Genomic DNA, 22,005 nt, shown 5'->3' with positions numbered 1-22,005 from the left:
TCAATAGAGAAATGGAATACTCTGCTGACTTTTAAATAGCTATTTTCTATAATTAGGCATTTTTAATGATGATAATTTTATTTATTAACCCTCAGGTGATAATTTTGCTTGTCCATGAGCTGCAATAATATTCAAAAATATTAGAATGCGCTATAAAATTATCGGCTCAATAGTAAAGCAAGAATTTGCACTCTGAAGAAGCAGATGAAATAACAGACCAATATCAGAAGTCACATGAATGATTTAGGCACGTACATTTATTATACAGATGTTATACACACCAGGTTTATTGTGTGTATTGTTAGTGGGTACGTTATCTGCTAGCAATCAAATTGATAAAGGATTCTATTGGCTAGATAAAATAATGCAGAAGGGGTAAAAGAGGTTGAAATGATGGATTTTATCAGTTTCAGGAACAGTACCATTCCCAAAGCGAATGAAATAAAAAGTGAAGGAGCAACGTGAACACTCAGCATGGAATATTCCGTTTCATGGAGGTAGTTTCATGGTTAGGAGCTGTATTGTCAAGAAGAAAGGCTCAGGTTTCAATGTTAATAGGCATTAAAGGAAGGCGTTTCCCCAAGTTACATTCTTTAATTTTGATGGGATCTTATTGCAATGCAATGAGGTTTATTCCATTGGGTGTTAAAATATGAAGATATTTTCTGTACTTTGATCATATTCTTTTTTTTTCAAATCAGAACTTTAATCTGAATAGAAAATTAAGACCACCTTGAAAGAATGGCAACTGCTCAGCTATTGAACTAAATATGTATTATAGAAATGAAAACGATACTTTAAGCCTATTAACAGAGAGAATTCCTATTCCCCATTCGAATGTTCTGTAGTTAATACGTTCAGCAAAAACCAAACACCCTATATCACTTGAAGAATATATTATGGGACATCTATTAATGATGGAATGAAAAAGCTATAAAATTATATATTTATGATCTGAGGACCACTTTACCCCTCATTATTATGTTTTGCTTTCAAAATAAATTATCAAAACATAATAGGCTACCATCATGGAAAATTAATGAAAATGGAACTACATGTAATATAAATTATGTATACTCAAACACACCCATTATAAAAAAATCTTTAAAAGGAGCTTACAACATTGTTAAGTACTTCAATGCAAGATTATTCCTTTTTCATACATAAATTTGGACAGCAACATGTACTTCCAAGATAAAATAATATCAGAATAATATTTCATAGACATAAGAGGGCAGATTTTGCATAATATGACGTCTACGTAATCTAGCTTCTTCACATTTGATAGTATATTATTTACATACAACTGTTGGCATTAATTGAATTTCAGCAATACGAAAAATTTGATTTCCAAATCCTACCTGCTCGCAATTTTGGGAGAACACAAAAAAATGGTAACAGAGCTAATACCACACTTTATATTTCATACAAAAATTGGTCAAAGCACAAGAAAAAGTTACGGATATTTGGCTTTTATTTCAGGTGTTTTGCAAAAAAGTATTACGTACAGAAAAACCTCGCTGATGATATAAAGTACAACTGTCTGGCATAGACACCACGCATTAGGTACTTCTCAAATACATAAGAGATACAGATAATACTTTTTCTTATTAGAGAATACATATTATCTACCGTGAAAGATTGATAAGAAATTTATTAGCCAGAGAGACAGCTCCTCAGTAATTAAGTCCTAAGAAAATGAATAGCACCACCACATTGCACATTACGATGAAGATCAAATGGATAGATCATGTGTAAAGCGGAACAGTGGGTGAGAAGAGAAGCTTTATGAAAAACTTGGGTGGAAGATGGGACAGATGAAACGAGGACCCAGGACAGGCTTGCGGGGATACTCTCCCGAGAGCCGGATCTATAAGCCTTCACTTTTCACGCACACATCTCGGAAGGTGGAGGACAGGGAAGGAAATAAGGATAGGAGCTGCTGCCACAATGAGAGCCCAATGACGCCTCCAGGGAAAGGATAGGAATGGAAGAGTGGGGAATAGGGACAATGGGGCCCACTACTAGCAAAACCATGACTTAATTTGCCAACAAAATTGGAGGATTATTCTATAATGAGAAGAATCAACCGATCGATTCTTTGGATTGGGACAGAGAATCAGGACCCAAGGTGGGTCCTCTTGAGGGTTACAATGCACCAGGGCCGGGACCCAGTAATATAACTGATACGCCCGCACACCCAGGGAGGGGAGTGGCATTTGAAGGAAAAAGGATGGAGGCGCAGCCATGATAGGAGCCAAAAAACACCTCCAGGGTAGGGATAGGAATGGAAGGGTGGGATAGGGTATACCCTCGCCGCTATGAAAGCGACCAGGGCCCACTACTAGAGAAACCATAATTTGTTGTGCCAACCATTTTGGAAGATTTTTCTATAAAAGAGAAAAATCCAAAGATCAAATTGTTCAATTGGAAGATTGGACAATTTAATCAGCCACATCATCAGACACAATGGTATAACGAACATTATCTACGAAGGACAGGTCACAGGAGGAACGAAAGAGGAAGCCCATCAATGAGATATCCAGAGAAGGTGATGATGGATGTAAAGCAGAAGAATAATGTAGGAGTTAAAAGGTTGGTTGATATGAGTGCTGTATCAAACCAATCTTAATATTGATGACTGTCGATAATGACATTGCACTTAAGCACACAGAACATATATAATTATGACAACACTGAAGATGTTAAGCAGTCTACTTCAGATACCGCATATTAGATATCAGCCGAGCAGATACTTAGATACTTCATAGCAAACTAAAAATTTGATGTTATATCAATTCACTTAATCTAATGAGTACAAACATGAAAATAAATTAAGAAAATGACTTTTTCCGAGGCACATTATCCTAAAATTATCAATCACATAGCCTTCATAATGAGGTAATGAGTTCCACTTTCAAAATAGCAATGGTCTTTCTACAGAATAATACTTCCCTCTGAAGGTCTATACCCAATAAAATATGAATTCAGTAACTAAAAACAAAAAAAACATTCTTTTGTATCCTAAAATTTAGGGGAAAATTTCTCTACCATTTCCTTGAAACAAATCGTCAAACTTATAAACCAAAACCGAAGCATAAAATGTAATCCCTCACACATCTTTGTCAGCAGAAGTGAATCCAACAAGACACTAAAATAAACTCTTTCCGGGTAGCGAAGATAATGATATTGGTCTAAGCTACTGCAGCCTTTATCAACCCAATTAGTTCTCTAAAGCAAACGAGAAAAAAATCGCACATTGATAACTTTACCATGCATTAAATGAATGAAAGTTGATCAAGACTAAAGTTTTAAGCATAAAAGCTACAAAGAGATTCACATAATCGTTGACCCGCATATATGGATTTCACAAAGAAGTTACCTTCAGTAAACAATTCAAGTGCTATCCTAGTGTTTGGTTCGAAGCTATAACGCAATCATAAGGGAAAGGTGAAGACAAAATCATAAATAATCATACTATGTTCAGAAAGAGTTCAGTAAACATCAAGAACGTAGACATATTTTTCCTTAACTTCATAGGCGTCACCTTGATCTCCCCATACATGGAATTACAATGAATATACAAAGTATGGTGTGATGAAAGCTATTCAAAATAGCGCAAGCAGACCGATAGAAGGAAAAGCGGTTCTGAAAGAACTCCGAGGCGACAGACTCTTGCCCTTAAAATCAACATAACTGGACACATACAAGACATCTTGAAGGGCAACATCCATAAAATGATATTATATCTACAGTTCTAGGCTATATAAATGCCTTATAATGATGTATTTACCTCATCGATGTTTTCTGAATCGTCCTTCCCATTTTTCCCGTTTCCCGGCTTGCCTTTGGCAGGTTCCTACACAATGCAAAACAAATTTTCATGCGATTAATTACTACCTTACTTACTGAAGGAAATGATTTCTAATTGTACACCGCATATATTTCAGACCTCATGGTGGTTGTACGGTATAGCTCTTACTGACATGACACGGCATCAAACGTTACACCCTCAATTGTGAAGACATACCACTATGTCTCTAAGTAACATCTGAACACAATGATTTTTATCATATTCTCCAATAGTCCATAAACACCTTTATTTCGATTATTTCAAACGTACCTTATCCTTTTTGGTTTTATTGGGCATTTTTAATCACACAGAACAACTTTTCCTTCAGTGAAAGGACACCACTGCTTAGAATCAGCAGAACCTCTACCATTGGCCATTACAGGTCACGTGGGTTAGCGTCACTTGTTTATTGATAAAGAATGCTGGGAGGATAGAAATTTCAAGTAACCATAGAAACCGTGTAAACAAGTGCGTGAGACATTTGTGAATCCTCTGAACATACAACTCTAATATCTCTCAAAATCGCTATTGTCATCATGGGAGTAAGTTATCATAACTCTAGTCAGCCACGTAATATTGCATTTTGGTATACTATGCGGTAGTTAGTTGATTAAAACTAATTCTTGCATCACCAAAATGTAGAAAGGAACGACGATAAAAGAAGCTATAAAGAATTGGGAAGACATTCATGGGACTCCGGCATCGGAGGCATTGGAAGTGTTAATTTACTTTCAATGGCCTCCAATTGAAAAGATGGATAATTCATTGAGTCAACTATCGAAATGTCAGTACGTATACTTTGCTTCGAATTGCTATTCTCACACTGTCTTTTTCCACGATGCGGTTTGATAATCAGACGCACTCTGGATATTATTTTACTTTAATCGGTGTGATATCGTTACAATTAATTTCGAAGTTAACATTTTAATGATTGCGACGTAACAAGTATTAGGTGTGATGGAAGGTAACACAACTGGTTACACTCAACCCTAAGGGTGCGCCCAGATTACCTCTAAGCGTATCTCATGTCATATATTAACCATATGTATTGTGCGTGGTGTTTATCATACTTTTTACTTATGGGTTGTTTGCTAAAGTCAATAGCTGCAGTTAATGTGATTCTTTTCGATTCTTCATATTTCTCATACGATTCTCCATTTTCAAAGGAGTTACTTTGCTTAATTTTTAATAATTTTCCTGATATCCTTTTAAAGATGAGTAACTATTAATCAGTAACTCATCACATTGCAAATTAATTATACATAGAGCCAGAATAGATTCTGAGTGGCTGGGAGAAATGTATGGTGACAGTGGCGCAGCGAGGAGGGGGTTTTGGGGGATGAAACCCCCCCATAGCTCAGATAAATTTTTAAGTTTAATCAATTTTACTAAATGTATTAGTATTACTTGTATAATAGTGTTAGGATGAATCAAATATCTCTCATAAAGTAGTAAAACTAGTCATTTTGAACCATTAGTCTTAAAATTTTCCGAAGGAGGGACCCCTATACAACTCCCACTTACCCTGGCAGGTATGCAATACCCCCATACCCCAAAGTATTAGTTGCTCCTGAAACCCCCCCTAGCTTTAATTCTTAGCTGCACCCCTGTATGGTGATGGATCGCAACAGCAGGCTAGAGAGATTGAGCAACGAAAAGGAATTATTTCGACATTATCCTCATCCACCGCGCTTAATAAAGTGCAGTGGATGATTATATAATGATCGAACAAGAGATTTTAGATGCAGAAACAGAGCCCTCCGGGATATGAAGGCAAAGAAAGATTTTTGGAAATTATTTCATCGGAGCTTCTAAAGAAATTAGGAAGGCTGGGTACAAAAGGTACTTCTTGAGCTCTAGGAATACTAAGGAAGGGGTCATAGCTTTAGGATGCCATGAATACAGATGCAATTTTGCTGCCATAAAAGAAGAAAGCTAAAAATGTGGGGAGTGGGGATTCTGAACCTAATTTTTGCATGTGGCGAATGTGTTAATGAGAATTATTACGAATGGAGACAGGGACATTCAATCATTTGGGCAAACATCAGTTTGAATTTAGGAAGGGAAAGTCAGCAGTTGCTGTAATTAGGGCCCAAGTGAGGAGGAACTTATATTAGCGCGAACCAGTATGGTTGTTTTATGGATTTCAAAAAAGCATTACTGGAGTATCAAGTTAAAGTAAATAGATATTCTCAAGAAAAAAGGTTTGTACATCATGCGCAATGGGCCACACATTCATAATATGTTTATGGCCCGTACTGCAGTAGTAAGGGATACCAGTAGAGAATCTGGTGTGCAAGCATTATTCAAGGTGGGAGTAGAGGCAGATTTAGTGGGGGGTCAAAGGGGTCGTGACTCCCCCAAATTTGATGAAAAAGTTTTAATTTTTTTGAGTTTAATAGATTTTCTATTCTTTTTAAGCAGAAAAGGGAGTGTACCTATATGCAAATGCATGGCTCATCATCATCAGCAGCTTTTCTACCCTTCACTGGCAGGTCCCAAACACCAAAGTCATCTCCACCTCACTCTGTCCATGCATAGCTACTAGTCTTAAATGTGAGAGAAGTATGAGTTGTATTTGTCATAGAGTGTAGCTAGTACTCCCTAAAACAAATTTTACATGGGAGGACGTCCCTATCTCCCAGGTGGTGTTTCATACTCCCTGCATCTAGGTCATGACCCCATCCCGAATTTGATGCTGAATCTGCCCCAGGATGGTGGACTAGGCTGTCTACTGTTGCTAGGAGATTAGGCTGTTTAGTGGCACAGCGAGGGGGGGGGGGGTTGGGGAATAAAACCCCTCCCAGAACTCAGAGGAATTTTAAAATTGAATCGATTTTACGTAATTGGATAAATATTAAGTATAGAATAGTGTAAGGATCAATAAAAATATCCCTCAGAAAGCCGTAAAACTCGCCATTTTGAACCATTTATCTTAAAAAATTTCTGGGGAGGGCACCCGCACCATATTTCATACTCCCCAATATTAGTTGCTCCTAACCTCCCCCCCTAGCCTTAATTCCTGGCTATTTGCCTGAGGCTGCCTACTGTTGCTAGGAGACTAGGCTGTCTTATTTTGCTAGGATACTAGGCTGTCTACTGTTTCCCAAGCTTTTTAAAGTGCATGGAAAAAATAAAGGAGGTGTAGGAGAGGGTCCAAAGCCAGGTTGGAAAATTTTTGAAAAAACAGGGTCTTAAACTAATTTTAACACTTTTCATAATCGAAAAAAACTTTATTTGTCTAAGAAATCTTCTGTAAATTCATGATTTTTCAATATTTTGTTTTCCTTTTTAAAAAAATAAATTGTGTTTTATATTTTGGGGGGCCTGGACCCCCGGACCTCCATTTTTAGATAGCCTATCAGCATCGCAAGATACTAATTGCTGTAAATAACTAATTAGCTTTTGCAGTCTTTCAGATGGATTCTAAATCTTTGCTTCACTAAAATAAGTCTATTTGCAATCTTCTTTCATTACCTGGCCTCATCTGCATAAATCCTCTTTAATTTATGTGTTAAAACTAGTTATTGGCTTCAAATAACATAAGTTTTCTGTAAAATTACATCGCTTGTCTCCAGTTTTAATTTAATTTACAAATCCATACTTCCTCGTCTTCCTTCCATTGTCATTTGCATGGCATTTAGGTTAAGAAAGAAAACATTTTTTCTTCTGATTATTGACTAAAATTCTTTAACCCGGCGGTAGGCGCCCATTTTCCGAACATAAACGGTCGCGTGGGGTGTCTCTGACACCCCAAAAGATGTTATTCAATTTCTTTCAAATAGTATATTTTATTTAAAAATTTCACATCTCGACGTATTCTTTGTTTATTTAGGAATGACTATACTATATATTTCAAACCATAAATTCAACTTTTATTTTTTTAAGAAAATATTTTTGAATACCCTATTTTCCAGAAGGCAGTCCCAGCTCCTCCGGAAAATTTGCCAATTTGTTTTGTTTCAGCCAAAGAACACAGTTGAATTGTTGAGATATAAATACATGGCATATACTTTTATAAACACCAATCACTGTATCTCATCATATTTTTTGCGTCGACCTCTATTTTCCTTACGTAAATACTAATAAATGTACTGAATTAATTTACTGATCGATATTGAATCGATTTCCCAAAATGTATTCTTGAGGAAAAATTGACGATGATATTACGGTCACTTATAACTATTGAAATACTCCTGTTACAAATTATATACAGCATTGGAAGGTAAACTAACAAATATGTAGTCCTCAACTGGAGTTCAATTTCGCGCTATTGAAAAGTTTTATTGAATCTAAAGAATGAAGAAAATAAATCATGTAAATTATTTATTTGCTTCTAATCACTTCTCAAAATTTTTAGCAAAAGTGTACCACACATTAGTTTCTGACACAGTGCACAGTATATTTTTGTTTTTATATCTGTTGGAAAAAACACATCTTCCAACTTTTTTCTTTTTTTTCTCCTCATCCTTTTCTCAGGCTCATTTTACGCATATTCCTCTATTTTTCAAGTCTCTAGAGGTCATGTTCAATATCGATCTAATTACTGTATGGAAAAGTTAACGATCGAGTTATCTCACGAAGAAAACTTCTTTGCAGTGTGATAGTGAATCGGAATACCTAGGTATAACAAATGCACTGATGTCAGCAGTGTTTGGCAAATGAAAAAAAATGGCCATGGACCATCTCCTGATGTTTCTGTTTGTATGATAGGTGCTGCCTATTTTGTCTAATGTGGCTAGACCTTCAGTGCAGTTATAAAAGGTCAATATTTCCGGTTTTCTTTTTTATCTGTTCGTCTTAGATTCATTGACAGAAATGGCTGTGTGAATTGTTGACGTAAAAATTACATTCTTTGACCATTTTACGACGCAGGAAACTAGAGCTTTTTTCTTCCTAAACCAAAGTAAGCTGCTATTTTCTTCTTTCTTTTACATATACGACTTTCAGTGCTAAATCTCTTTTATTTTTTGCGTGCTGTTCTCGCAACAAAAAATGGACCCTCTGGTTGCCACCCTGAGTAGGTACATTTTCAAATACAATCGAATTTGCCAATGCAAAAATTTTGATGCCATATTTTTCGGGTTTGGAAGGTAAATATTGCCTATATGAACATCTTCTTTGAAAAGGAGTCAATTGCTCATCACCTTTTTTTCATGGCCCAATTCTATTATGTTGCCGTGTATTGCGAGCAAACATCTCAAATACATCTCTACTTTGTGCCAATTTTGCCACTTTTCATTTTCTCTACTCTAGCAGTCACGTTTTCGAAACGAAAAGATAAAGGGGAAAAGAGAAATATGTTATGGCTCATGGAGGAATAACATATTTCCACTCCTAATCCACTGTGGTTCCAAAACAATAAAAAATTCTGTTGCTCAGTTTTATTTGCCCTGGCTAAAAGTAAAATACTATTCAGGAACACTAAGTCTTTCCTGTCTGTTTCACTATCTCTCTTACGAGAATAATTTTTAGTGACTTTCTCTACCTGTATATTAGTGCAATTTAGAATTTTCTCTGCCATTCTTTCAATGGACATCATACAAAAACAAACCATTCGTGTTTCGAATCCAATTTATTTTGCCAATAAGTCCCCTCCTCTCGGTAACACTGCTACAATTTTATGTTTTTATGTTTGGTCTTGATCCCTGCATATTACACGTTGCAACTCCATACTTCCCAACGTACATAAGCTCCCTTCCCTTTTACAAAAGCTCATCATCCCTGCACTGTTGTTCAGTGTAAGTTTCATGCGCAGCTATATGACACCGGTCTTCTTTTTCATCAGAATCAATTTTCTTCACTCATAGATTCATTCAAAAGGCAAAGACTTTCTTTTACTCTAGAGGTAGCTGGCATCTAGTATGAATTGAAAACGATGAATGTAACTATTATAAGGCCAACCTTCAGTGGTAAATTCACATAAACATGTAAATAATGCCTTTTTTTTAATAACTACTGCACTAACGTAATTGAACGAAGTCTTCAAAAAATTACTTCTAAAAAATCGCATTTTCTACAAAAGTTGACGTCAGAAACAAATAATTCCTCATCCAAATTCTCAATCAAAAGTCAAAGTATATTAGCAATTTCCTTTTTTTAGAAAGACTGCAGGAATCCATAGGGTACTGAATGAACGTGCTGTAAGTAATATATGATCGATTTTTCGTGGCTCACTTCGAGAAAAAATTACTGTAACATTATAAGAAATTACTAACTTTCTATTTGTTTACATAAATTTAGGCAAAAAATAAATATTTATTGATGTAAACGTAAAAAGACAACTTTCATGGCCAGTTTCAGAAAAGTAGCTATCAAATGTAATGAAAATGAATGAAAAACATTCAAGGTGGCTTTGAATACTAGGCGGCAAACCGTAACGAGAACGGTCGCGTGGGGTGTCTGGCGCACCCCACTCTGCAGAGCTTTGACAAAAGTAATTTTTATTAAAAACTTCCATTGATTTTATCATAATATTTTACATGTATTCTCAGACAGCTTAAAAAATCAGCTAGAGGATGTTACAGATCATTGCAGTCACCATTGCAAGAAAAAATAGCGCTTATATAAGGCTGGGGTGCCTGGGACACCCCACGCGACCACCGCCGGGTTAATTATGTCTTCATTTGGAATAGCCCATGCATTGCCTTATGGTGTCAGTATTTCTTTTCTTTAGCTGGAAACCTCATGTAGAAAAATGAATTTTGCTAATTGTGTACAGTAGATCCCTGCTTTGGGGTCAGCCCACAATCAAAGCGTAACCTTAGGAACACATTAATATCAGTATATTAATGGAATATTTTCTGTTCTGTGGGTGGAAGGACTGCTTATAAAACATTCTGTCTCTGTAACTTTCAAGAAATAAATGCATATAATTTATCACGATTCAGATACATATTTTGTTCTGTTATCCTGTTTCTCTGTAAGGTCTTGCTGTTTTCTCTTAATTGTTAGACCTAGCAAAAAAATTTTAAAAGCAAGGTTGTAGCTGGAAAAATTAGTGAGAATTCATTTTGAAAGAGTGCATTGACGAATCTCTCTCTAAAAAACCTGAGGATGTTTGAACTTCTCGACTTCCTCCAGGCTTATTACTTTTTTGCTTGGAGGTGAAATACACTATGGGAGAAAACCTTAAACATTTTATAAATAAAATACCATTTCCTGGTCAGTTGGCTAATGTATAGACCGGTTTAAATGTAGGTCTCCCCTTTGAGATTTTTCTAATTTTCAAAGATCCAGACGTTACTCCATCCTGAGTTTGCTTTTTCTTCCCATGTTTTCAACAAATTGTGACCCAGCTCTTCCTTTAAACTTGTTTCTCTCCATCTAATATTCAAATACACAAATAGTATCTGTCAGCCTTTTTCTGGAAATATGTATCTGTATTTTAAAAACAAGAAACTGATAATTCCAAAAGAAGACTAAGCACCAGGAGCAAATTTTAAAGGGGGAGGCCCCACACCCTCCAAAATAAGGAATGTAAAGAAAAAATGAAAGACTGCTCTCTGTATTAGAGTAAATTACTATGTGTATGGGCATGATCGCTGCTTGCAATGATACTCCATCATATACATTGCTATTTGTGTATATTTAAGTATAAAATATCATGTGATGCTCGTATTTAAATCAAATTAATCTCCCTTAGTTTGATGTAGGCCCCTCAGCTATAACCAACCTATAGGTATAGGTACCTAACCAAACTATAGTTATTACCGAGTACTTTTAGTGATACATAACTTAACAGCTATATATTCCTGTATATATTTTGGTGGGCGTATAAGATTCATCAATAAATAAGTTAAATATAATAAATAAGTTAAGAGCACAGAATACAATAAAGGTTGTTATAAATGTTGACCATGAAAATTATCAGGTTGATGGTGGTCAGGAATTCACTTACACTTTTAAAAAATTTATCAAGGAAATATTTCTTCATTTTTGTCTTATAAGACTCAAGTTTTTCTTTTTTTTTAGTCATAGTGGTGAATTGTTGAATAATTTGCAACCCACATATAGGTCCTTTCCAGAACAAGGTTAGATTATGAGTAGTAACCATACATTGGGAATTATTTCTTCCATCATAGCTATAAAGCTATGATGAAAGCTAGCTATAGATATGTAGCGGAGTTTGGTAGCCTAGTTGGTAGAGCACTTGGTTAATGATCGAAGGGTCACAGATTCAAATCCTGGTGAAGCCTTCACACACACTTAAAAAAATCTTCAAAATGTGACGTGGGCCTGGGAAAAAAACTAGCCCCCCAACCCTGAATATGTGAAAATTCACATACCTGTGGCTGAGTCTGGAGTGAGCTCTACCCTCACTTAACCATACCAACATTCGGCTTGAATCATGGAAAGCGTGAGTTATGAAAATCTTGATTGGTCTTCAAAGGTAATCCAGCTTCAAAGTTTTTGACAAACATTATTAGATAACAAGATAGAAGGGGTGTAATACGTGGTTTTTTAGTAGATCTTGACAGCTGTTTAATTTTCTAGCCATAAAAATATTCTAGCTGTCCATTTCTGCAACTTAAAACTTTGTTCAGATTTGGAACGATTTCCTCATGCAACATTGCTGTATTTCAATCTGCTGTAGAGTTGTGCTTAATGTTAGCTGATGGCTTTCTCTATATTTGTCTTGTACATTCTTCTCCTGATCTATTAACATCCAGAGGAAATCAGTGAAGCAAGGTAATCAATGGAGTGTCCCAACTTAGAGATTCATCAATGAGCAAGCCAGGAAACTTTTTATCTATGATTTGTCTAAAACTACGCTTGGTGAATTTCATGGAAGGATATTGAAGGTAGCCTGGGTATGTACTAGAGATAGAGACAGCCAAACCCTAAGGGTCAATGTTCACAATAGGGTAGTTTCCTTCATCAAAGAAAACGAAAGGCATTGATTGCGATTTGTTACCCACCATTAGTGTATTCATTATGTACAAATTATTTGGTTTTAGAAATCCCAGTTTAGATGAATGCTAATTGTCAATTTTACCCTCATTTGAAAAAGGCTAGAGTTGCGCCCATGTGATGCCACTCCATGTGACGTCACAGGGACCTAGATTCTATTTGAGTAGATAGGGGTTTTACATCGTCTGAGATTATCGATGCATGCATTAGGCACAGAGCTCAGGGAATCATCTCTTAATAATCACCTATTAAAACTGCCTATGGTTGGAAAGTTTCCTTCGTTTGATAAGGTATTAATAATCCTTATTTAAGCTAAGTGCTACCTGCTAGCAGCCTGCATCGTAGCAGCGCACATATCCTCGCCCCAAGGTCACCTCACATGGCAGCAGAGGGGACCAGAATGATGTCACACAGGCTTTTCCCAGCATTCATACTTAGCCAATCACGTTTTTGCGCGCTTGAATTTTTCACTTTTCATTCAATCGCAAAAAATATATATCGCCATTTAAAAATCTAAAAGAGTGAAATTCGCACTCTAGGAGTAATAATCTTTCGATTTAGGCAATTAATGAATAATAGGAAACCACCCTATTACTAATTGTGGTGTAAATATATTATGGTGGGCTCCCTCCCCTCCGAAATGAGATTAATCTGTATATTCCTCAACCTAGCATTAACAATTTTGCTCATAAAATACTTTATTTTGCTTAAAAAAATACTAAACTGTAAAATATTGTGCTGGCAATTTTTGGCAAAAAATAAATAATAATTATCTGAAAAGATTACTCATCAGTTAAGGGGAAACTTCAATGTTTCAAGTCAACGCTGTATTTTGGATGGAAAATTATCTCTCTTGCTGCTGTTAACTTATTAGTGATAATTTAGTCTTATGATTCGGAAAAAAACTGTCAGCTAAAAATTACTCTTTTCAGGAAATTATCACTATCCACAAATATGATTGATAAAATATCTGGCCTTGGAGGAATGAAAAATTTGAAGATTCTTTCTCTGGGAAGAAATTATATTAAAGCACTGACTGGACTTGTAAGTTTGTGATCCATTCAGATAAAAGCTTATGCACTGCTAAAACCTTGAATTAAAATTAGGGATGGTCGGATCAGATACCTCGGATCCAAACATCCGAGAATATTGCCCTTCATCGGATCCAAAGTCGCGGAAGACATCAGATCTGGATTCGAAATTTTAAATAATAGCTTCAGTGAATGCAACAATAAGGGTGGAAAGAGTTCCGATTCTATCTTCGAATGCGTGTCGCATGCAATTCTTGTCCTAATCATGAACTGTTTTGTTTGAAAGCTCTCACAGAGGTTACGTAGGAGAATTTCAGCCGTGGAAAATAAAAAAGGCAAAATATGACTGGCAGATAGTGTGACTCTTCCTAAGAGATTGAACAATCATCAGGGGAATCTCAGTGTCAGGAATTTGAAATTGCATTTGGATCCAAAAATATCCAATCCGAAAGATCCGGCTCCGATAATCAAGAATCCGGATCTGAAAAAAATCCTGGATCCGTCCATCCCTAATTAAAATACTGCTGGTGCTTAGCCTCATACAAACTTGGGCACAAGCAAATATTGGTCATCATAACCCTTGCAATCTTTTCTTGTAATTGCAAGTACCATGTCAAAAGTTGAAGAATCGGTAACTTTTCCACTGGAAGTTTTGTAATATTGGTACTGGACAAGGTTTCATCACAATTGACATTATCAACTTAATTGGCTGCATTTTTAAATGTATATCACGAATTTCCGCATAGGTAGGTAGTATTATGCTGTTCCTTTTAATTTCTATAGAATCAATACTAATGTGCAAAGTAATAATTATAAAACATTGTATTTGTTTGGTGATCACTTAGTCACTCGCTGTGACACGCATTGGAAGTTCTACATGCAACCACAATGTACCTATATTGACAATAAAAATCAATAACAAAAGGTTGACACTGAATGTCATGATTTGTACAAGAAGCACAAAACGTATACATACTCATTCTGGTTCATTAAAGAGATAGAATATGTAAACAATTGCTTGCCATTTTAATTATCAAATAAAACTGATCCTGGTACATTTCAATTTCACATACTTGGTACCGATTATTTTGTATTTTATGATTTCTATTCAGCTGTATCCTTTTCTTCTAACAATCATTTAAGCCAAATCTGGTAGCATAATATATGGACGATCAGTTGATTGTGATAGCATGTGAAATTTTAGAAAAGCTTTTTACTCACGAACCTAACCCTCATTATCAACATTCATTACTCCATAGATTGGTTTGATGCAGCACTCAATTCTCCATCAGCTAAACTCTTGACACCTACATAATCCTTCAGCTTAATATTACCATCACATGCTCTATGTACCTCATTAGTGGCCAACCTCTGCCATTTTTCCCTTCCACCGTCCTTCAACGATAATTTTCATCTGACCCTTGCGTATGAGATGTGGCCGATTAAATTGTCCCCTTGTCTATCCAAGGTTCTGAAAAGACTTCTATTCTTTGTAGAACTTATTTCTGTTTGTATTACTTATTATTATTTGCACTACTTGAGGGATCAATCCTCTAGATCTTCATAATTCTTCCATAATACCACATTTTGAAAGACAACCTTGACTTCTCTGCTGCTTTGAACATCCCTGCCTCTTAACCATAAAGAAGTATGCTACAAACGAAAGCCCTAATAAATTGCTTCCTAACTTCAATGCTTATATACATACTCAGCTTTGAGAAGACTCCTCTTTTTAAGGAATGTCCTCATTGCTTGGGCTATTCTCCCTAGTACTTCCTTCGTCAATTGTTGGTCACCCTGGTACCCAATTAGGAGAACTCCTTCACCTTCTCAAGTTTATGGTTTCCTTGTTTCAGGTTGGTCTTGCCTCATCTCCCTTACGACAGACCTGTTCTTGATTGTTGACCTGTTCATTGTTGTTCTTGAAATCAAGATTACTTCTGTTCTCTTTGTGTTGATTTTCGCTGTACATCTAGTCATCATGTTTTCCATAGTTTGTACAATTTTCTTCAGGTGTCTCTCTGTCACGTCATATGCAAATCGCAGCATGCTAAATTTTTCACTTTAGTACTTTTTTTATTTTGTTGATAGCTTTATTTATGAGTAAGAAAGAGGAGACTTATTTTACGTCTCTTAGTTTCAGAAAAGATTTCTCTTACATGAACCTTACATCAATCACACCTCGTCTCCCTTGGAGTTGGATTCTCCACAGCTCTTTGTTTCGTACAAAAATAATTTAATATTGCAGGGAATCCAAGAGTTTAATGCCATTTTTCTGCTTGATGCTCCCTAGTTGTATTCCTTGTGGTTCTCTGACAGTGATCTTTTTTGGTGGAAGCAACTCAGTTTTTCTCATGTTATTACTTTCAAATCTCATTATCTATAAATGGAAAGACTTTAAGATGCCAATGGTCTGGAATACCTACCTTGATTCCTTTAGCCTCACCACCCCTAGAGGTGTTCCATACTTCCTGGTAACCTTCATTGACGAACTTCCAGAACTGACCTTTGGCACAAGAGGGAGTCAAAGGGAATTAAATAGGTACCCAAGAAGTGCCAAGAGGTAGAGCCTCAACCATATAACAATCTCATAGTCATTTACACCTGTGTCTAACATTGATAAAAAAGTCTTATTAGAGCCTAAGCAAGAGTAATTGTTTTGAAACAAGTCTTAAGGCCGTTTTACACGGTACACGAAATTGCGCAGGTTAGAGCTGCATTAATTTCTAAAATGGCGTGGGATTGCGCGAATGCATGAACGAAATTAGAACAGGGGCTATTTTGCCGTCTCGCATCCACGCATTCTCGCATGTGTTCTAGCAATTCACCGCTTTACACGACGCAATTTTGATTGCGCCTTCACACGTACGTCAGACTGCGCAATGCCGTGTACCGTGTAAAACGGCCTTTAAACTGTACAAATTACAAAATAGGTGTAAACTCGATTGTTTCAGTCTTAAATTTGTGAAAATCCATTGTAAACAATAAAAAGTTATGATACTTTGTCACACAATTTATTTAAGACGACCGGTTTAAGATGTCGCCTCTGCGACGATACCGATCGTCTTAAATAAATTGTGAGAAAAAGTACCATAACTTTTTATTGTGAGATCAAGTGTTGTTATACTGATGTCTTAATGCGTGTTGTTATCAAAATAATAGGAGCCTCTTAGTGATACACTTGAAGAATTGTGGATCTCCTACAACATGATTGAGAAATTACGAGGAATTGGAACCTTAAAGAAACTGAAAGTCCTTTACATGTCGAATAACTTAGTTAAAGATTGGGTTGAATTCAACAAGTTGCAAGATCTCCCAGCTCTGGAAGAAATACTGTTTGTTGGTAAGTTCTAAGCGGAATTCACAGTTTAATTTTTCTGCAATGCAGTGTGCAATGCAAACCTGTGGAGTGAAAATTCTTCATACATACACATTGACTCTTGTTTTGAGTGTAGGAACCTCTCTCTGATGTATTATGGTATTTTGAGAAGGAAATTGATAGCTAAGGTCATTTACAGCATGGGGGAAGGAAGGGTGGAGAGAAATCCAGAATCAGTATTAGCTTCCTCTTTTCGAACGGTGCCAAGGGGACCATGGCGTAACGTCCTATCCAACGGATGTGGTGTTTTGCTTCAGTTGTCCTCTACACGAGCAAAAATAGGGATTTAATGACCTCCGATGATTCTCTGTCACTACTGGAATTTGAACCCAGGCCAGGGTGTGAAGTTAACACACTATGTATCTACCACATCAACCTGATACCTGGGACCTCTGTATTTGACCAGGAAGAATACGTGGCTGGTGGGGTATCACCAAGCCCAGTTATGAGGTGCATAAGGCGAAGGGGGCAGAGAAGGGGCAGGAACAAAGATGGAGCAAGGTAGTGTGTGTAATTGGGGTTCTAGCTTTTTGTGACTCATGGTTACTGCAGGCTGGGTGAATTCCTGATGTCAGTTCCGAGTTTCAGCAGGCTAGATGGAAGATGAAAATTTTCAGTTGAACAGGAATTCTTGTATGCTAATGTCTCCTTAGGTAATTCATCAAGTTTCAAAGCTATCATCAGAGCATGTTCCCAATACCAAGAGAGCACATTGAGATGTTCTCTTTGTATAGATTGTGAATTATTTTTATGCAAATATATGGTTTCTCGTTGACTTCTCTAGGGAATGCTCTCACTTGAATTTACCACCACCCAGAAGTAAATTATCATTGTAATGATATACTTTGTATTGTATAAATATAGTAAATGCATGCTACTCCTCATTATGAATTCACATTGCTTGGAGGCAATGGACTAGAAATACCACACAGCTTCACCACTTTTATGAATAGCCACTCTGGCTATGAATATTCATTTAAGATTTTTATGGCAAAATTAGAAACTGAAGGTTTAGTTGCCAGAATGAATGCTGAATGGCCAATTCTCCAGCAAAAAAAGTCTACTTTAGACCGGCTGAATACAACACGAAATCAATGGAAATTAGGCCATAATTTTTCAAAACAATTTCATTACATGTATATCTTTTTTATTGGGGACAGCGTGGCATATTAGTCACAGGGGATAAAATCTTAAAGGTAATTCAAATTTTTCTTATCATACTACCAATTGGCCTTATTGCCCTACAGTTTGTTTATATTGATAGATATAAGCAGATTAGTAGTTAAGAAAATTTTTTTATGAATACATACATATTTCAATATGCCTTTCTTAGGTCACAAAGGTCCCATGGGATATTTGAAAAATAAGTGCAAAAAGGGTTAATATTTTTGCTACTGGGGGGCTGGTTACTACTACTTCATGTATAACAGCAAACACAAATGTGCATTAATAGTCTTGGCATATTATTTGGTTATTCATCTGATAACATTTTGGATTAATGAATGTCTTACTATATCTGTTTATGTATTCCCTATTTTTATCTGTGTATACAAACAAACTATATTGGATATGGGTAATTGATAATATAATAAGAAACACATGAATTTCGTCTGAGATTTTTTTCCTCTATGACGAATACGACACAGTGCCCTCGATACAAAAGATATACATTTTATCAGATGAAACAATTATATCTCCCAAGGCTGTCAACAATATTATTAGTCACAAGCCTCATGGATTTCAGCAACAATCAAAGAAGAGTGAAATATGTCCAAGTTGATCTCAAAATAACTGAGGGAGTGCAGAAAAGGTTGATTTTGGAACCTGTTTTTATAAAATTTAAACAACTCACACTTCGCTTCCATGAAAATCTTACTAGATTGAATCACTTAGTGCTTCAACCCGGAAGTTGGTTTCGATAAGGGAGGGCTTGGTACTATGAATATGAGGTAGGCCATTCCCGAGCCCAAAATCAGACCCTATCAGTGCATGGCATCACTGGGGTGCAATTTCGTGCAAAAGGTAAAGAATGTAAATAAATAAGCATGTACATTTGTACGGGTGACTCAACCATTGACACTTAGGTTGCGAATGAAAGCTATGAAAATTTAGTTTTAATTAAGTCAGAATGATGTTAGGGCACACATATACAGTCTAAGGTGTGGCTATAGAATGTATATTTGTTTGATAATTGTGGACTTCAGCACTCTTTGAGAAAGAAAATTAATTAGCAGTGAAAATTAACTATCCTCTGCGATACCACTTATTATTGAAGTTAAATATATTAGTGGATATTTGAATCAGATTCGTTTACCTTTTTACGTTGATTGTTGAGTTTGAATATTCACTCATTCACAAGTACATACATACATTGCTATTTGGCTTGTGGGAATGAATAGAACGTTTTGCGAGAGTTTTATTAGTGTATAAATGAATCTAGATGCTTGCTGGTAAGTACGTGTTTGAGATGCATTCTTTCTCATGTGTGGTTGATTTCAGCATCTCTTTGACAAGTGAGTGTACTAACCTTTTAACTTAAATTATTCAAGCATTGCTAACACCTTAAAGGTGCTGTGATACATTGATTCTAAATAATTCCATCCTCGCAAATATTGCCATTCAGTATAATTCACTAACACCATTTCGAGTAGTAACAATAATACGAAGGTTTTAAATAATTCAATTGTAATTGACTCCTGAATCGATCAAAATTTTAGGTAAGTGGCTTTTTAACCTGTGCTTCACATATTTAGATGGTGAAACCATTCTTGCGTTGATGAAAATATGCCTCAAACTTCTGTTAAACTAAGGAAAATTGCTCCCTCGGCTCTAGCTGGAAAGTCCCAAGGGAGACACAGAGTAATGAGAAACTGAATTTGTTGACTGGAGAAATAAATTGTTACGGCATACAATTGCTTGAGTTACTTCCAACATGTTAAACATTTGACCTAACTTTTTATTAATTGACTAGTCTCCCCAGAACCTAAGTTGATGGAATGAAATTAAAAACTAGAGAAAAAAATAAGCTACACCCTAGCATTCATGCCTACATTCAAATAATGGGTCACTGATAGATCTCTTGAACTCTGAAGATCATACACTAAAGAACAACTCACAAAGTAGAAAACGTTTTTATAAGTGAGAATAAGCATTTTTTTGAAGCTGGATATTTTAGTTGATGAAATGGCCTTTTTTTTGTTGGGGAAAGACTTGACCTTACATGAAAAGAGACTATGCTATTAGGAGTTTGATTGTAAGGCCCCCAATAAATGCAAAAATTGATGTAAAGAAAATCCTTGTTGTTTCCTCACTAATTTAGTACAAAATAATGGCATACAAATTTGAAATCAATGATGACATGTTTATTCATAAACAATCATTGACTTTACAGGAAACCCAATATGCGAGGCAATTGAAGAGTCAGTATGGAGAACTGAGGTAATGAAAAGATTGCCGAGTTTGAAAAAGCTTGATGGAGTGACTTGCATTCATGATTTGCCACAAGAATAATGACAAACAGACAGACATGAGGAATGTCTCTTAAAATTAAAACACAAAAAATTACCATTAAGAGCATTAGTATCAGCTTCCTGAAGCATTAGATTTGCTATGACCATCATTGGACTGATCATCAGTTTCATTCTCCCCATAATTTTCTGTTTTCATATCATTTATTCCAAGTTCTTCATTCATTTCATATGTGCGCTCATAGTGAGTGATCTTCAGCTTCGGGTCTGGCTCAGGGTGAAACAGATTCTGAAAGAGAAGACAATGCTTCATACAATATGGAAAAATATGAACTAAAGAAAAACTAACAAAATATTATAAAGAGAACTTGATATAATAAGTCATGTAAAAATGGATTAGAGAATTAATATGCAGCATTGGCAATAAATTTATCTTGCAATCTTCTTTTTTCATAAGTTTTCACCCACAATATACGAGGGTCATCCGGAAAGTAGTACCCGTTCGTGTCGCATGAAGTGCTGACGACGCGAGTAGCCGCTGGACAAGGTTAGATAGCTTCAGTGGCTTGTCTGCCTTCTCTGAGCCAAGTTGCGTGACGCTAGCATTGCCTGTGTTGTTTATGTGATTGTTAACAATGTTTAAAAAAATTGAGAACGCCGCCAGTTGTGAAGTGAGGGCAGTGATTAAATTCCTCAATGCAAGAAACGTTCGCCCATGTGATATTCATCGCCAATTAAAGGAGGTGTATGGAGACAATGTAATGGACGAGTCGTCTGTTCGGCGGTGGTGTCGCAACTTCAACATGGGGAGGGGGAACACACACGACGATGAGCGTTCGGGGAGACCGTCTGTCATTACAGACCAACTGGTGAGCTCAGTTGACGAATTCGTGAGGAACGATCGGCGCGTCACAATTGATGACATCTGTGAACATTTTCCCAATGTTTCTCGAACAATTGTTCATGAAATTGTTAAAGACCATCTGCATTATGCAAAAATTTGTGCAAGATGGGTCCCTCGCATGCTTACAGATGAGCACAAAACCAAGCGTATGGCTGCAGCACTGACGTTTTTGGGACGTTATTCTGATGAAGGAGACTCTTTCTTGAATCGCATAATTACTGGTGACGAAACATGGGTTAGTTATGCATCACCTGAGAGTAAACGACAGTCAATGGAGTGGCATCATGCTCATTCACCAAACAAACCAAAAAAATTCAAGACAGTTCTGTCCACCAGGAAACTCATGGCAACCATTTTCTGGGATCGACGAGGTGTATTGCTTATTGATTTTATGGCCCGTGGAGACACTATTAATGCCAATGCGTATTGTGACACATTAAAGAAATTACGGCGGGCAA

General features: G+C 36.3%; 3 protein-coding genes across 3 annotated transcripts in view; 1 reads left to right on the top strand and 2 right to left on the bottom strand.

The window, feature by feature from the left end:
* LOC124168482 (serine/threonine-protein phosphatase 2A 56 kDa regulatory subunit gamma isoform-like) overlaps positions 1 to 4,229 on the bottom strand; it is a 364,148-nt gene extending 359,919 nt beyond the window's left edge. Inside the window, exons 1-2 of the mRNA XM_046546762.1 lie at positions 4,124 to 4,229; positions 3,794 to 3,859 (exon numbers count right to left, since the gene is read on the bottom strand). Of these exons, the coding sequence (XP_046402718.1) occupies positions 3,794 to 3,859; positions 4,124 to 4,150 (93 nt within the window). The 5' untranslated portion in view covers positions 4,151 to 4,229. The remainder of the gene's footprint in view (positions 1 to 3,793; positions 3,860 to 4,123) is intronic.
* Positions 4,230 to 4,291: 62 nt separating this feature from the next.
* On the top strand, positions 4,292 to 21,084 carry LOC124167802 (dynein axonemal light chain 1-like). Its single transcript, XM_046545831.1, has 5 exons — positions 4,292 to 4,395; positions 4,496 to 4,641; positions 13,699 to 13,810; positions 16,960 to 17,140; positions 20,568 to 21,084. The coding sequence occupies exons 1-5, from the start codon at positions 4,390 to 4,392 to the stop codon at positions 20,684 to 20,686; spliced, it is 564 nt and encodes a 187-aa protein (XP_046401787.1). The 5' UTR covers positions 4,292 to 4,389; the 3' UTR covers positions 20,687 to 21,084.
* LOC124167803 (zinc finger protein ZPR1) overlaps positions 20,517 to 22,005 on the bottom strand; it is a 32,860-nt gene continuing 31,371 nt past the window's right edge. Inside the window, exon 7 of the mRNA XM_046545832.1 lies at positions 20,517 to 20,932. Within this exon, the coding sequence (XP_046401788.1) occupies positions 20,759 to 20,932 (174 nt within the window). The 3' untranslated portion in view covers positions 20,517 to 20,758. The remainder of the gene's footprint in view (positions 20,933 to 22,005) is intronic.

Source organism: Ischnura elegans, chromosome 11 (assembly GCF_921293095.1).
Source record: "Ischnura elegans chromosome 11, ioIscEleg1.1, whole genome shotgun sequence".
Lineage (NCBI taxonomy): Eukaryota > Metazoa > Arthropoda > Insecta > Odonata > Coenagrionidae > Ischnura > Ischnura elegans.
The sequence above is the reverse complement of the archived record's forward strand: the minus strand, read 5'-3'. Positions and strand labels throughout refer to the sequence as shown.